Source organism: Caloenas nicobarica, chromosome Z (assembly GCF_036013445.1).
Source record: "Caloenas nicobarica isolate bCalNic1 chromosome Z, bCalNic1.hap1, whole genome shotgun sequence".
NCBI lineage: Eukaryota > Metazoa > Chordata > Aves > Columbiformes > Columbidae > Caloenas > Caloenas nicobarica.
In genome coordinates, this window is record NC_088284.1 from 108,632,711 (window position 1) to 108,648,873 (window position 16,163).

General features: G+C 49.7%; 1 protein-coding gene across 1 annotated transcript in view; it reads right to left on the bottom strand.

The window, feature by feature from the left end:
* The window catches only part of WLS (Wnt ligand secretion mediator), a 39,218-nt gene that overhangs the window by 8,801 nt on the left and 14,254 nt on the right, over nucleotides 1-16,163 (bottom strand). Inside the window, exons 2-7 of the mRNA XM_065656697.1 lie at nucleotides 12,415-12,687; nucleotides 3,941-4,065; nucleotides 2,780-2,941; nucleotides 867-1,003; nucleotides 310-478; nucleotides 47-144 (exon numbers count right to left, since the gene is read on the bottom strand). Coding sequence (XP_065512769.1) covers nucleotides 47-144; nucleotides 310-478; nucleotides 867-1,003; nucleotides 2,780-2,941; nucleotides 3,941-4,065; nucleotides 12,415-12,687 — 964 coding nt within the window. The remainder of the gene's footprint in view (nucleotides 1-46; nucleotides 145-309; nucleotides 479-866; nucleotides 1,004-2,779; nucleotides 2,942-3,940; nucleotides 4,066-12,414; nucleotides 12,688-16,163) is intronic.

The following is a 16,163-nucleotide window of genomic DNA, read 5'->3' on the forward strand; positions in this document are numbered from 1 at the left end:
CAGGTGGCTGGGGACAGCTGGCCCTGGGGAGCAGCACTGCACCTACCTCTCACACATGTCGAAGATGAAGAGGCAGAAGGAGCCAACAGCTATGGGTCCAACCTGCTTCCAGTACCCCGAGAGACGATTCCGCTCGCTCTGGTCCTAATCAGAGGGTCAAGAGACGGGGAGGAGGAGTAAAAGGAAAAGCAAGTTACCGTGAAGTCCTCTCACCCAGAGCAAGTCCCCACAGCGTTGTTTCCAACACTCAATATGTACAAGGAAGTTGATGGTGGGGCTGGAAACCACCTTTGCTTCTGTCATACCCACCATCATGTGCTCTCCACAGAAGATGATCCAAAATGACAGAAGCATGGCATAGAATATGCCTTGTCGAATATCTCCAAAGAGCAACATCCAAGTCCAGTCAAATCCAATGGAAAACCACTCCACAGGGATGTTAATGAACGTCATGGAAATTCCCAGAGCAAAGATGACCCTGGAGAGGCAGAAACACCATCTCTTTCCACTTTGCAAGGCCAGGATGCAGAGCCCCAGAAGCCAAAGCTGTGCATGAAGAGCAACAGAAGAAAATCCAGCACCGTTCAGGTGGTGGCATGTCACCTCCTGGCAGCAAACCCTCTGGGGCTGAGACCCGCTGAGCAGCTACAGGCAAATGCAGCTGCTCATTCTCTGGGGGTTTAACGGGAAAGAAAAGACAAGCTATGGGGGTCTCCTGCTCCCAGTGTGCCTGGGTACAGGAAGGGGACAGAGAAGAGACCACTCCTGTCTTCCCAAACATGGGCTCTGCCAGGGAGCAGTGACCACGTTGGTCAAGGTCCTCTTGCCCGAGGGTCACCCTGGCCAGCGCATGAGCCCCCACTCACTTCTCCAGCAGGACGGGAGCGCGTGTCATCAGCGTGATCCGTCTCCAGTACCAGACCATGATAATCAAAATGCTGGGGGTGAGGAAGGTCTTCATGGCAAACCACACTTTTGTAAAGCCTCCGTTTTGATGGATGCCCTATGGAAAACCAAGGTGGAATGTAACCGCTGGGCAGGTTTAACATCGTTAATCTGTGCTGCTCCTTACAGGAGAGACATATATGTGGCACTACATGCAAGCACATAGAATCACAGAACAGTTTGTGTTGCAGGTCCCTCCCCAGCTCCCCCAGTGCCCCCCCTGCCATGAGCAGGGACATCTGCACCAGCTCAGGTTGCTCAGAGCCCCGTCCAGCCTGGCCTGGGATGTCTCCAGGGATGGTTCAGCCACCACCTCTCTGGGAACCTGGGCCAGGCTCTCACCACCCTCAGGGCCAACAATTTCTTTCTATATCCAGCCTGAATCTCCCTCCTTTAGTTTAAAACCATCACCCCTCATCCTCTCGCAACAGGCCCTGCTCAAAAGTCTGTCCCCATCTTTCTCATCGGCCCCTTTCAAGTACGGAAAGGTACAATAAGGTCTCCCCAGAGCTTCTTTTCTCCAGGCTGAACAGCCCAACTCTCTCAGCCTGTCCCATACAAGAGCTGTTCCAGCCTCGGGTCATTTTTGCAGGTGCAGCTACTCTTTGAAAGATACAACACGAGAAAGGGAGCAAGTGCCTACCCAGCACCCAGGCCCCAGCTTCAAACGTCCTGCAAACAAACGCCAAGACGCACAGCTTCCCCTGCGAGGTGGAGAGCAGCCGAGAGGGGGGAACTGTGACACAGCGTGGAAAAAACTGGCAGAATTGCTCTCAGACAAGTAACAAGATACTCCTGAAGTGAAGTCACCGCTGGTGGGAAACACATCAGCCAGATGAACGCACTTCCCCAGACACAGGCCCTCCCACCGCCGTCTGCAGCCACCGCAGCCGGCTGGCTCGCTGCTCCTGCCGGAGGGACGGCGGTGGGAGCTTCTCCAGCTGGGAGCACCCCATGGCCACCAAACCTCAAGGGAGGGCAGGAGCAGGGACAGCTGACAGCCCCCCGAACATCTGCGTGGCCACGGCCAGCTGCAAGACAGACCAGCTCCCCCCCCGAACCCTGCTGTTCAGCTCCTCCTGAGCTCCCATCGCGAGAGGCTTCATCAGGTGGAGGACTCTGGGGGGTTCAGCTGGAGAACAGGAGCTGAGGGGAGACCTTCTGATCTCTGACCTGCCTGAAAGGAGCTTGGAGCCAGGGGGGGTCGGGCTCTGCTCCCCAGGAACAAGCGCCAGGACCAGAGGAAACGGCCTCAAGTTGTGCCAGGGGAGGCTGAGGTTGGATCTGGGGAACAATTTCTTCCCCCAAGGGCTGTGGGGCATTGGAACAGGCTGCCCAGGGCAGTGCTGGAGTCACCATCCCTGCAGGGGTTGGACAGACGGACATGAGGTTCTCAGGACATGGGGCAGTGCCAGGGGTGGGTTAATGGTTGGACTCAATGATCCTGAGGGTCTTTTCCAACCAAAATGATTCTGTGACTCTGCACCCCAGCCAGGCTGTGGTGGGGAGGACACGGGGGGGTCTCGGAGCTGTGGGAAGAGCCCAACTCCAGCGGTGGTCACCGGGCAGCGCGGGGGTGACCCTGCGCCAGGCCTGGGGAGGGCTCCTCAGAAGGGACCAGCGGATGAGGGCATCACTGGGGAAGGCAGAAAGGCAATTTGCAGGCAGGAGCCACCCACGATGGAGAGGAGGACATTTGCTGTGGATCTAAGAGGAAACCAAGAAACGAGCTGCAGCGGTCCCAGGGGAGATGCCCTCGCCGACCGCAGCATCACGGGGCACAGCCGCTCTGCCGGGGGTGGCGAGGACAGACAGAGCCCAGATGGACACTCACCACGAGGCGGATATCCTTGATTTCCCCAATGCCCACGTTGATGCCCTTCCTCTCGTTCACGGGCAGACGGATGTTGATGAGGTAGTATTTGTGGGCCACGCTGCCGATCTCCATGAAGGGAAGGAAGTCACAGTCGTAGTGACGGCCTTCAGATTCCAGAGTCTGCAGAAAGGGCGCAGAGCAGCAACACGAGACATTTTTGGTCAAGTTTTTGATTGTTTGGGGTCATTGAGTCAATAGCATTCGACCTCAAACAGGTTCATATCTCCGGCTCTTGAATACACTTCAAGCCGCAGGAGCCTTCTGAGATGAAAGGCTATCCTGGGATCCAAGGTTCCTCCCTCAGCAAGAACAGCTCGAGCCAAACAAAATACGCACCCCAATCACACATGCCTTGGTTTGGAGTTTCTTAAGCCCCGTTTTACCAGCAATACTCCCCTCTCCACCTCTTACGTATTTGTTACGCATACGTGGCTGTATGGAAGAGTACAGGCGTTACCAGAAATATAAGCGGGTTGCTGAAAGGGATGTGGAGTGGGAGAACAGGACACGGAGCTTAAAAACATGGCATGGCGAAAAGACACCAGATTAATTTAAGCACAGGAATTAGTCTGCAGCACAAAAAGAAACATCTTTACTTAAACAAGATGCTCTATTTTCAAGTGCTAGCTGTGTGCTCTGCCCCCAAGCTTTGTAGCCTGAGGCACCAAGAGGTTATTTCAAGAAGCTCTTGCCCCACGTCTCCAGGTTCTCTGAGTGCTGCAGTGTCCCTGGAGGGATTTTCCTCACCACTCCTGAAGAACGAGGTTTTTTCCATCACAGAAGCACGAGATGGAAAGTTCCAAGTTCTCTAGGACGGTTTGGGTTATGCAGATCTCAAAGCATTTGAGTTCCAGACAACACCTCTGCAACACCTCACACCTCGGTGTTCTTTGCGGTTTCAAGTCTATCTCCGACTTCATCCCCTTCTATCGCCAAACAGAACCAACTGCATAGAGTTCACCAGGTTTTGAAAGACTTTGAGCCAAGAAAAAGCTGACACGTTTGAAAGTTATGATTGAACAACTCAAAGCTTCTAAAAAGCACCATGACGGAAAGGAAGACGACAACTCCCACCACCCTCCCACACCTCCCACCCCCAGCGCCATCAGAACCCCTTACTTTTGGTGAGCCAAAGGTGCATTTCAGCTTCCTGATCTCTATTGCATGAGCTATTTCTTCCCAATCATCAGACATGTCATCACGATACGCTAATGACACATCCAGGGTAATTTCTGCGTTTTCTTCTGCAAGAGTAAGAAGACATCAGGCTTGTTAGAGGGGAACGGTACGGAACATCAGAAGAGCCTCTCTAATTTTGAAAGGACCTCTGAAAGGCTCACAGCTATGAAGGGAATGGAAAATTTTGCATTCCAAACAATACAGATCAAATTACCTTTTTCCACACATTTATCTCCTCTCTAGTAGAGAAGAAAGACTTTTTACTGGTCATAAAGGTCTGAAATTTTTCTAACATATGACTTACAGCTTGTGTTAGGGTTGTGGGTGAAAAGCATTATTTATTCATATAGCATTAGAAACAATAATTCATCTAAAACTGGAATCCAGACAGCTGCAGAGACAGACAGAAAGCCAAAAAGCAACTGAGCGGCCTCTTCGTGGTGGGTTGGCCGAGGGATAAGAAGATGGGCTTGTAGTTGGACCTTCTGCAGGTAACGCAAGGCTGTGCGATGGGTCCCTCTGCTTCAGGAAATATCTATATTGCATCGTAGGATTTGCTTTCAATCGACATTGAAATAGCGTTTAGTTACAGAAAACCACAAAAAAGATGAAGCACACAACTGTATATGGTTAGATGAACTGTATAAAGGAAAGACTGCGCCACTAATAGTACATTTTGTTCATTTAGATATGATGGCAGAATTCATCTATCAAGGTAACTTCAGGTTTCTTCTGACTGTAGGTTCACCATATATAAACATTGGAGCCGAACAACTTGAATAAAAGGTCTAGAATACAGCCCTTAACAATAATGTTTTTTACTAGAGAGATTTTAAATGGAAGAAACAAAAAGGGAGAAGTTAAAATGAATCACCTAAAGTCCACATCACTTCACAACTGCCCACATCCCGGATCATGTGCTCTGAAAAGATAAGCCAGGGTCCACAGAGGAATGAGAAAACACTACACAAAGTTCTTTTACAAGAAAACAACAACAAAAAAAGAAGTTTAGTTATGCTGGCCTTGCTGGAAAAAAGGGATCACAGAGTCATAGAAAGGTTTGGGTTGGAAGGGACATTAAAGATCATCCAGTTCCAACCCCCTGTCCTGGGCAGGGGCACCTTCCACCAGACCAGGTTGCTCAGAGCCCCGTCCAGCCTGGCCTTGAACACTGCCAGGACGGCCAAGAACCTCAGAAACGAGCATGGAGTTGATGTTTTCCACGTTTTTTTTAACTTAAGTCATTCTACACCAAACTTTAAGCGCAGCCCTCCACACACACGCCCCCCAGCAGCACTGACTTGCTCTGTCTATATGGATGCACCAGTTTGCACATCAGCAAACACACGCATAGAGTTTACATGCCCAGGTAAGGTCACATCAAATTTAAGTGGAAAAAGTCAGTTCCTCCTCTCCTGGACATGTTCACAGTCGGAATACTGGGTGTAACTGCTTCTAAACCTGCTCTTGCTAGGGTATTGCCAAGAGGTGATCACTGCGAGTAGGAGATGGGCTAGAACAGGCTTGAGGTGCCAGAACTGAGCAAGTTCATGAAATCCAGAGCTACAGCTGAAGCCTGCCAAGCAGCCACACATAAACAGGGTTTAAAAACCTGGGGCAAGTCCGTACCAGCAATACCAGGTGTAAAATCCTCCTGTTTACCACACACAGCTCCCAGGGAAGGCTCTGAAAGGAGAACACATTCTGCTACGAGCATGTGCATGTTACAACCCAGCCTCTTGCCAGAGATCTCCAAACTGAGAGCCACAGCTGCTGGAAAAGGGTTGGAAGATGGCCATAGAAACACCTGCCATGGAGGAGTGTTAGAAGATGGCTACAGAACCACCCGCCACAGAGAAGCACTGGAAGATGGTTACAGAATCACCTATAGTCAGGAAGCATCGGAAGATGGCTACAGAACCAGCCGCCGTGGGGAAGCATTGGAAGATGGCTACAGAACCACCTATCGTCAGGAAGCATTGGAAGATGGCTACAGAACCAGCCGCCATGGAAAAGTGTTGGAAGATGGCTACAGAACCACCCGCCGTGGGGCAGCATTGGAAGACGGCTACAGAACCAGCCGCCATGGAAAAGTGTTGGAAGATGGCTACAGAACCACCCGCCGTGGGGCAGCATTGGAAGATGGCTACAGAACCAGCCACCATGGGGCAGCATTGGAAGATGGCTACAGAATCACTTATTGTCAGGAAGCATTGGAAGATGGCTACAGAACCACCCGCCGTGGGGAAGCATTGGAAGATGGCTACAGAACCAGCCACCATGGGGCAGCATTGGAAGATGGCTACAGAATCACTTATTGTCAGGAAGCATTGGAAGATGGCTACAGAACCAGCCGCCGTGGGGCAGCATTGGAAGATGGCTACAGAACCACCCGCCGTGGGGAAGCATTGGAAGATGGCTACAGAACCAGCCACCATGGGGCAGCATTGGAAGATGGCTACAGAATCACTTATTGTCAGGAAGCATTGGAAGATGGCTACAGAACCAGCCGCCGTGGGGCAGCATTGGAAGATGGCTACAGAACCACCCGCCATGGAGAAGCACTGGAAGATGGCTACAGAACCACCCACCCTGGGGAGGCATTGGAAAATGAAGCGTTAGGAGATGAAGTGTTGGAAGATGGCTACAGAACCATATATTGTACCAACACGGAAGCGGTGCCCTCTTCCCTGCTTCCCTGGAAGCCCACCATGGCACAGCCCCGAGCTCAGGAGGCCAGAAATGGCTCTGCAGATGGAAGCTGACACACACGCAGATTCCATAAGGGCTGCGTCACGGCAGACACCGTACGTGCTCCGTCCCGCACGGCTGCGGAAGGCAGGCGCGATGCCAACACCCATAGCTTTCTACCAGAGCCCCCCGCGTGAAAACGGGGCTTGCCCGCCCTGGCCGCAGCAGCCGCGCACGGGAACAGGCTGCAAAGACACGTCAATATCGAAAAAATCTGGTCTTCATAATTCTGAAAGGAGGCTGTTTAGACACATAAGCATGAGTCTTTCAAGCACTGCACGTCCCATAGATCTGTCATCTTTTCAGCTATATTTCTGTTGGGATTATGTGGTGGCGCACTCATCCAAAACGAGGGGAAGGGGCGGGGATGGGATCTGTGGTTTAGACCTGCTATTTATACAGCATTTGGAGGTGGCTCAGTTATGCATCTGATGTGGATGCATCAAGATTTTTCTGAGTGTTTTTTTTCCTCCACACATGATCCACAGCATCCAGATTGCTATCAAGTTCCTTTCCGCAGCAGCCATCAGTTGGGTTTCCATGAAACATGAATTTGCCATCTCAGATCCGCTATTTAGAAGACCAGCAAAACAGATAAATGGGAACATAAGGTTAAACTTGGCCCGCCTAAAAAGAACTACAAACTTCATTTCAGAAGCCATAAAACCCAACTGGAATGCTTGGGATTAAGTCCAACAAAAACAGCTTTCGGCATTTCATCTTTGTCATCCAAATGTTGCTGCTGCCCTCAAGTATGAAAACCAGAAGGCAGGAGGTATAATGCTCGTGTGTGCCTTTCCAGACCCACGGATTAGAATCTCCCAAAATGTCATATGGTGAACAGACAATTTGGGGCTGTGCTTTTTGTGCACAGCATTAACACTGAATACCCTGAACACCCTGGGCAGGCTGCGTGCCCGGGCAGGTATACACACAGAAAAGAGGGAGAGGAGCAGCAGCTGACGTTCCACCACGCTTAGCCTCAGGATAAAAGAAAGGTGCTGTAAAACGGTGTTACTTGCCATCAAAACAGCAGATGGGAGGAGCGAGCAGGAGGCAAGAGACTGACAGTCAAGCCAGTTTTTGCTTCTGGAAGTGCTGAGAGTATTTTAATTATTCAAGGCTGAGGCACAGCAGAAGAGGATGAATACACGCAAGGAAGGAAAAAACTACTGCAAACCTGTGCTCGGCTTCCCAGACGCCAACACGTTCGAGGAAAGCAATTACTCGGTTCTTCCACGCATGTTAATCAAGATTCTCCAGAATTTCCCAACAATAAAAGGTAGAAACAGATCAAAATCTGTCTTATTCAATAGCAAGAGATGAAATTGCTCGTGCCAGGAAACTTCATCTCACAAGGACCATGTCAGAGCATCTCTTCATGGCACACTCCAGACCAACCTTGCCTTCACAGATCTTGTAAATAATGTCTAGATAATCTGCAGCCTGGTAAACGACTTCTGATATTACCTCAAGCGCTGAGCGACAGCCTCATTTGTATCACAGAATTATACTAAAAACTCCACAGAAATGAGACAAATTCCTTTAAATGATGATGTGTTCCAGGGATGACCAACGAGGAGAAGATGCTCCTGCTGGGGTTCCCAGCTCGGAGCTTTGTCTCCATTCCCAGGGCTGTGAGATGCAGGTCAGAGCCACAACCCCCACAGCGAGGGGCTCCCCGCTGCCCCTTTTCCTCCGAGCACCCCCAAGATACTTTCTCACATTGGCATTTTACTGCCAGACGCTCAGTGCCCAAGATCTTTTCCATGATTTATTTTGCACTGTGATATTAGCAGAATATATCGTCACTCACATTAAAATAATCTAAAAATAGAGAAGTTGTCTCAGAAGATGGCTCTGTGCTGGCTGCATACTAATACCGCTATATGGGAAGGAGCACATGCAAACAGAAGAAACGCTACAACTATTTGCATTACACTTCCATGCTTCACCAGCTCTTTAAAATTACAAAACCTACTGAAGAGACCAAAACTGCATGAATTTGAACGGGAGTCTGCAGTGCTCAGCCATACACAATTGCTTTCCAACTGCAAGGAAACCAGAAATTGTTCTCACTCACTGACATTTTAAGACCATTAGATAGAGAAGAAAAGCTGTCTTTTTTTTTTTACATGAAAATTTGTAAAGGCTCCTCCACACTGTTACACCATCTGATAAATCAAGGCGTCACTATCCGCTGCCCAGCACAGCCGTCACTTTGCGCTCCTCAGGGACATTGCATTCCTAGGTGTCAATTTGATATTGCACAATTTCAGGTTTAATTTTTGCCAAGGTGAAACTGAGGCAGGAAAGCCAAGAGCTCAGCTCTGGGGGCTCTTGAAGCCGGTGGCAGTCGGGGACCGAGCAGGTCCCTGCTTCACCTAAGGACGGACACAGGGAATTATTTCTTGGCACGTAGAAGGTCGTGCGGCAAAGCAGCTCAGAGAGGGACTGATGTTCCCCATTAAGAACACTGCAGCTCATCAACGCAAATGGCCCAGACCAGTGGCAGCAGACCAGCCCAAAAAATAAATTAAAAGAAGAGATGAATCTCTGAAGATCACAGCACATCCTCCACCCTTCTGCAAGGTGCCCTGCCCACGAGGGCCCAGCAGCGACATGTGCCAACAAGTGACAACTAAAGGAAAGCAGGACTGAGTTTTTAAAGTGAATCTGATGGGCATGGAACGGAGACAACCACTTAACCTGCCCAGGAAAGGGGGCTTGCACGCAAATCCCCGCAGTGGATGACCACGGCGTGGGAAGGACATGTGGCTTCGGGAGCAGACTCTGTCCTTCCGAGGGCAGGTGCTGTTTTGGAGAACGGTCCTCGATGAACTGAACAGCCTTTATCCCTGTCCCAAAAGCACCTGCTGTTCCTCAAAGCCAGCAAGGGCAAGCAGACCTAACCATGCAGTAATGGAGCGACACTTCGGCTTCAGAAGAACCTTTTGTGCACCGGAGATTTCTTACGGCTGGAAACCAAGAGATGGCTGCTGGCCCCCCAGGATGCTGCCGCAGGGATGGACAGCGGGACACTGTGTCAGTGCCAGAGCCCATTTAACTTAACACAGACCATTTGCTTCCCGCAGTCCCTGCAAACGCAGCATTTTGCACCATGAAAAGAGCCGGGTCCTGCTCGCATGTGTCACCACCCTCATGAGCAGCACTGAGATTTCCCATCACAGCTTTTGCTGCGGTTTTGAGATAACTTCATCTCATTTCTCTGCCCACTGCCTTTCCCTGTCCTGGAAAAGGGTCCTTTAATCATTGAATACACAATGCATCAAAAAAGGACATGGAGAACCTGGGCACAGAAGTAGCTTCTTCCTCAGAGAAACAGCAAGTCTGAGTCTCTCCCAGCTTTCTGTGATGGATAAACAGGAGGGAGGTAACTCAGCTTCTAAACATCCACATTTCGAAAACATCCACATTTCGAAAAACATTTCTAAACATCTGCATTTTGAAAGTCCAGAGCAAGTTCCCAAGGCGAATGTGATTCAGGCTGATGGAGTCACCATCCCTGGAGGGGTTGGACAGATGGAGATGAGGTTCTCAGGGATGTGGGGTAGAGGGGGACTCGGCAGCATTGGGTTAATGGTTGGACTCGATCTTAAAGGTCTTTTCCAACCAAAACAGTTCTGTGATTCTGTGGCTCCTGGGCTGACGGGTGCAGATCCCAGGGCCTTTTGGGGTGCCCGGCCCTCCGAGGCAGCTCTCCCACTCCCCAGGTCTCAGATTTAAAGCTTAAGAGAAGAAACTCAAATTGTTGATTTAAAAGAAGTAATGAGGTTATTTCACATCTTCAGGGTGGCCTCTTTTGATGAGCTAATTCCAGTTACCTGATCAATGAAGCTCTTCACACTAACGCAAAGTTAGCAGCAAGTTACAGAGACATATGCAATTATTTTGGCTTAACAAGATTAATTTTTTTAAAATCTGTTACAACACAATCTAGCAAGCAAGAAATGTGTTACTTACTAGTTCCTTAGATTTTACACTTAATTTACATCTGCCTTCAGCTTGGCACAAAGCATAGGAAAGTAACATTTTAAAATGCTTCCTTCAGCCAATAAAAGAAAAGTCTTCAAGATGTGCCAAATAAGCTCCCTCCACAAGAAGTATTCATGTCCCTCATCTCCAAATGCTTCTTATAAACAAAGAACAGCAGCAGCTACTGAACTGGTAATGACCAGGACCCGAGTGTGTCCCAGCTGGCTGGGCTCACCTCCAGACCTCGCTTTCATGACCCAAAGGGTGGCCCAAGACAAGCTTTTCTGCTTTTAAATATCAAAAAAAGAGTCCCCACCTTTGAATGACCTCATCACTGAACAGCACAAAGAATGACTTGAAGACTGAGCTTGCAGGAGAAATACTGTGAAAAGCTTGTTAGGCATCTTAGCAACTTGTGCTCAGCCAGTTACTGATTCCTAACTCAGCAGTTTGACTTCAAATGCCTCAGAACAAAGTGTTATTTCTCTAAATGCAATCATCTATTGAAGTCTAAGCAGCCGAGGTTTTAATAAAGTTACAAAGCTACTGTCTCTGTGTTTTAGAGATAATTACAGGGTTAAGAATACGTACGTAGGCTTTACACAATCTCATTTTTAACTTATCTTAATGACGCTACATTAAGCATCGAGGAGGGAATGGGTCCACACCGGGCAGGCGAGGCAGGACACGGGAAGCTGCTGCAAAAGCTCCAGCAGATCCCGGTGACCTGCACCCCTGCTTTTGTTTTGTTTTTCATATATTTTATCTTCTTCCAGGTACTGATGGTGCATTCCGGTAATGCAGCTTCTTCCACAGTTCCCGTACCTGTACAGTTTTTGGACCACTGTATAGTTTCAAGGCCAGAAGATATTTTCCATCTGCCCGTACCAAATCCTAGCAAAAAAAATGTACCTCGCAAGGCTTGACAGAAAGTAAGGCAACTATTTCAGTCCAAACTGAAGAAGTTATTATTGTGACAAAGGCTCAGTAAATAAACATCAACTGGTGCCCAATGGAGAGTGCGTGTTTGAACACTCAGACATGAGTTCCTCGTGTAAACTTATGGATCAATAATTTCATTTACTAATTACTTTGGCTTGCAGGCATCACACAGAAGTATTTGGCAAACATGGAGAAAAATACCACAGCCTATAGTCTTCAGCACTGGGAAACCAGTTTGAGTCTTTGTATAAAGGATTTTTGGGGCAGAGAGAGGCTGGGCACATGCAGAACCAGCACAAGGGATGGGAGCACGAAGGAGGAAAGAGGCAGCTGAAAGGGCTGGGCTATATTACCGACTGCAAGCCATTCCTGTGCACTCAGCATCCTGGAATATTTTGGAAAACTATATGAAACCTGTGAGCATATGCTGTGGAAGAGAAATCGCTGGGCTTAAACCAGCACAGCTGTTGATGGTCTACAAACTTCAAACCAGGGAACATGCTCACCATGTGCTTAGCTACTCGCTGGTTACACCATCAGCATCAACAGCTCTCTGTGCAAAAAGATATTAAATGCCAAATTATTGATTCCCACCTTTAGAACGTGCTCCTGCTCACTTCACTGTATGGAAGCACCATACCAGTTAACATTACAGTGCAGGAGAAAAACAACTTTAAGAGATTAGACCCCAATCAGGATCTAATGAGCGATGGAGAGTGACTTACTGAGGTCGTTGTCCAACTTGAAGGCGATGTCCAGCTGCATGATGAACAGCATGAACTGGAACCAGGGGCTCATCTCCTTGCTGGGGAGGGGGACGTGCACGGCAAAGACGATGTCGTTGGCTTCGATCTGCCTGCTCACCGCCTCGTCAAAGTCCTTGAGCTTCTCGCAGTGGTTGGGCCCCCACGGCATCAGCCACTTGGTTTTGTGGTGGTTTTTTCTCACATCAATGCACTTCACTGATGTGTAAGGAACAGCTGTGGTGGGGCTGGGAGCTGCAAGTGGAAGAGAAGCACATTTTTAGCATCCTGGGTGACCTTATATAGTGTCTTCCCCATCAAACACGCAGGTCTCCATTCAACTATTCGAAAACCATTTAAAACTAATGCATCAAATGATTCTCCTTCACAGCTCCTTGAGCTTGCAGTTAATTACTTAAGTTTATTACATCTACAGACATATTACTGACTTTGTAGTGTGATCAAATTAGGATTAGCTGAAGCAGTAGGAATTTGCCAGCCCAGTCTTGGATACCTCAGTTACACCGAGATCACAAAGCAGGCTCCTGGCATCTTTTTCTGTGCATACACTCTTGCAGTTTTCTCACTGGAGTAAATCCACTTGAAAAGCATGTGGCTATCACAAAGTCAGAGAGATGAACTAAGCCTGCAGAGCAGGACAAGGCTTCCCGCAGCGATCTGAACCACACGCTCCCTCGGCCATGAGGCTCGTCTCGCTGCTCAAACATGCCATTATTTTTTAAAAACATCAGGGAAATAAAAAAAAAAGCTGCCAGCACTGAATACAGTGGATGTTGCTACGTTAATCTTTCCTATACTTACTTTCAGGCCCAGCAGTGCTCGGCGCTGCCGTATGTCAAGTGAAGATCCATAAAAATCACAGATGGTTTGGGTTGCAGGGCCCTCCCCAGCGCCCCCCCTGCCATGGGCAGGGACATCGGCACCAGCTCAGGTTGCTCAGAGCCCCGTCCAGCCTGGCCTGGGATGTCTCCAGGGATGGTTCAGCCACCACCTCTCTGGCCAACCTGGGCCGGGCTCTCACCACCCTCAGTGCACCCCCAGGCCACAGCTGCCTCATCTCCCACAGGGACGATGAACCTCACCGCAGGCGGCACTGCCACCACTTCACCCCCTTTTACCTGGAGGTCCGTCCTCATCCCAGCACAGCTCGAGTCAGCAAGGCCAGCAAAGCATCTTCGGAAAACCGAGCAAACGCCAGCGGGTTTCTCTCCCGCAAGGCTATCGCCCGTGCGCTGGGCCCACCTCCATCACACAGCTGCTGCCCAAACAAGGATGCGAGTTATCCCGAATCCCTGCAAAGGGGGACAGCAGAACCACTGGGCATCTCACCCAGCCCAGGGCCATCGCCAACATCTGCTGGCTGCAAGTGTGCTGTGGGAGCCATCTCGCCCTCCCCAAAACCCCCTGCACGGAGGGTGCGGGGTAACCGGCCCCCGCCGTGACGCCGCAAAGGCCCTTCCTCAGCCACTGCTGCCAACGGGAGAGAAACATTCTGCGTGGAGGTCTCTTCCTTCTGCTGTAAGTCAGGTGTGAACTAATGACCATCACAACCAAAGATTTCTCTTTTTTACCGCTAGCATTTTTTTTTTTTTTTTTAAGATCTTGTGCTCCCCAAACTGCAGTGGCCCCATCAGCACAGCCAGTGACGAGGCTTTGTGCATGGGCACAAGACACCCATTTTCATTGTATCAATATAACCTGTAACATCCCAGATTAGACAATTAAAACTATGGAGGATTGATTGCTTGGGCTTTACATCAGACAGTCAGAAACTCTGAAGTACAAATAGGGATGAAAGCAGAAAATAAATGCATTCCACCTTCAGCTAGAATTGCAGCAAACACCCTCAAATCTGAGAGAAAGGCTTTTAAAAACTCAAACATGTTTCCAGCATAGCTCTTCCATGCAAAGAATTCATATGACAGTGGTTCTGCCCTATTTCCAATATCATGTGGGACATAAATATTTTAATGCGTCACAGAACTGGCAAACCACGAGGACGAGCAGAGCTGGGGATGCTCCAGCTCCCCATCTCCCATACAATCTGAGTGGCTTCCACGGGTCAGAAAGCCAAGCGACCGGGTCGATAATTCCCTTGTCACTCAGATCTATTCCCCTTTTGTCACAGAAAGAAATACTTTTTTGCACAACAGCCAGCTCAACACATTTTAATGTCCAACACTTTCCACTGCAGTTAAACCAGCACTGTCCTATTTTCTGACTATTACCAGGAAGGCACCACTGGACATGCTGTAATGGAATCCCTCCGGCTTCACAGGTTTTGGGAAGCAGATGGAGCAGGTTAACTCTCTTTTTAAGCTGTTAAAAGGTTTTACTTGATTTCTGTTTTCACTAGAACTTGGAGAAACTAAAGTTATGTAATGCATGTTTCTTGCGAAATGGCATTTATGAAAAACCCCAAACATTCAAAAACAAAAATAGGGCTTGAAATTAAAAAAATGTAAGTGCAAATTTAACCTAATGATCGAATAAAGCAGTAATGCAAGTGATAAGCATTGAAGTGTTCCTTACTGTGAGTTAAAACACAAGTGGCATATCGAATAGCAGATATGCAGGGATATAGAATAATAGATGACTTGAATGTTGAAGTCTCCAGAGAAAAGGCACCAGGGTGGTCACGTAAAATTGGGGACAAGCCGCTCAGCCTGCGGGCTCCTGCAGAAAGCTGTTCTCACATTCTCACCATCCTCATTCTGACAGATGGTCCAGGACTTCCCAAAGAGACCACCCCAAAACCTCCAGCAACAAGGAACAACACCCGACCTACAAACTGCAAGTACTTCAATGGGAAAAGAAATGACTAAAATGGAGCGACACCCCCCAGGCAGCACCGGCTCTCGGCACAGCGACGTCCCCGGCTCCCGGGGGGTTTGGACACAGCACCCCCACAGCATCCCCACTGCTTTTTGGGACCCCAGCCAGGAGCTCTGCCTCGCATGTCCGCTAACGCGCCGCTTCATTAGGAAGACGAGATCCACGCTCCATCCTACGGGCAGGGGAACGACTCAGCCAGCGAGCCAGGAGGAAGTTGTTGTTTATAAACTGCATTTTTTTCAGATTTTTTTTGACAGCAGCAAGTTTCTTCTAGCTGAAAAGCAGCATCGCTGCTGGCATAAAGGGATTTGCTGAAAGGAAATGGATTTGCTGAAGCAGGAACACTTCCAGATTCGTATCTGCTCTCGCTGTCAACCCGCAGCCCTGCTGCACCCCAGACACACAGCGGTGCTGCACCCCAAACCCCTGCTGCACCCCACAGTCCCCACTGCACCCCAGACATGGAGTGGTGCTGCACCCCAGACCCCTGCTGCACCCCACAGTCCCCGCTGCACCCCAGACATGGAGTGGTGCTGCACCCCAGACCCCTGCTGCACCCCAGACATGGAGCGGTGCTGCACCCCAAAGTCCCCGCTGCACCCCAGACATGGAGCGGTGCTGCACCCCAAACCCCCGCTGCACCCCACAGTCCCCGCTGCACCCCAGACATGGAGCGGTGCTGCACCCCACAGTCCCCACTGCACCCCAGACATGGAGCGGTGCTGCACCCCAAACCCCCGCTGCACCCCAGACATGGAGCGGTGCTGCACCCCAAACCCCCGCTGCACCCCACAGTCCCCGCTGCACCCCAGACATGGAGCGGTGCTGCACCCCAAAGTCCCCACTGCACCCCAGACATGGAGCGGTGCTGCACC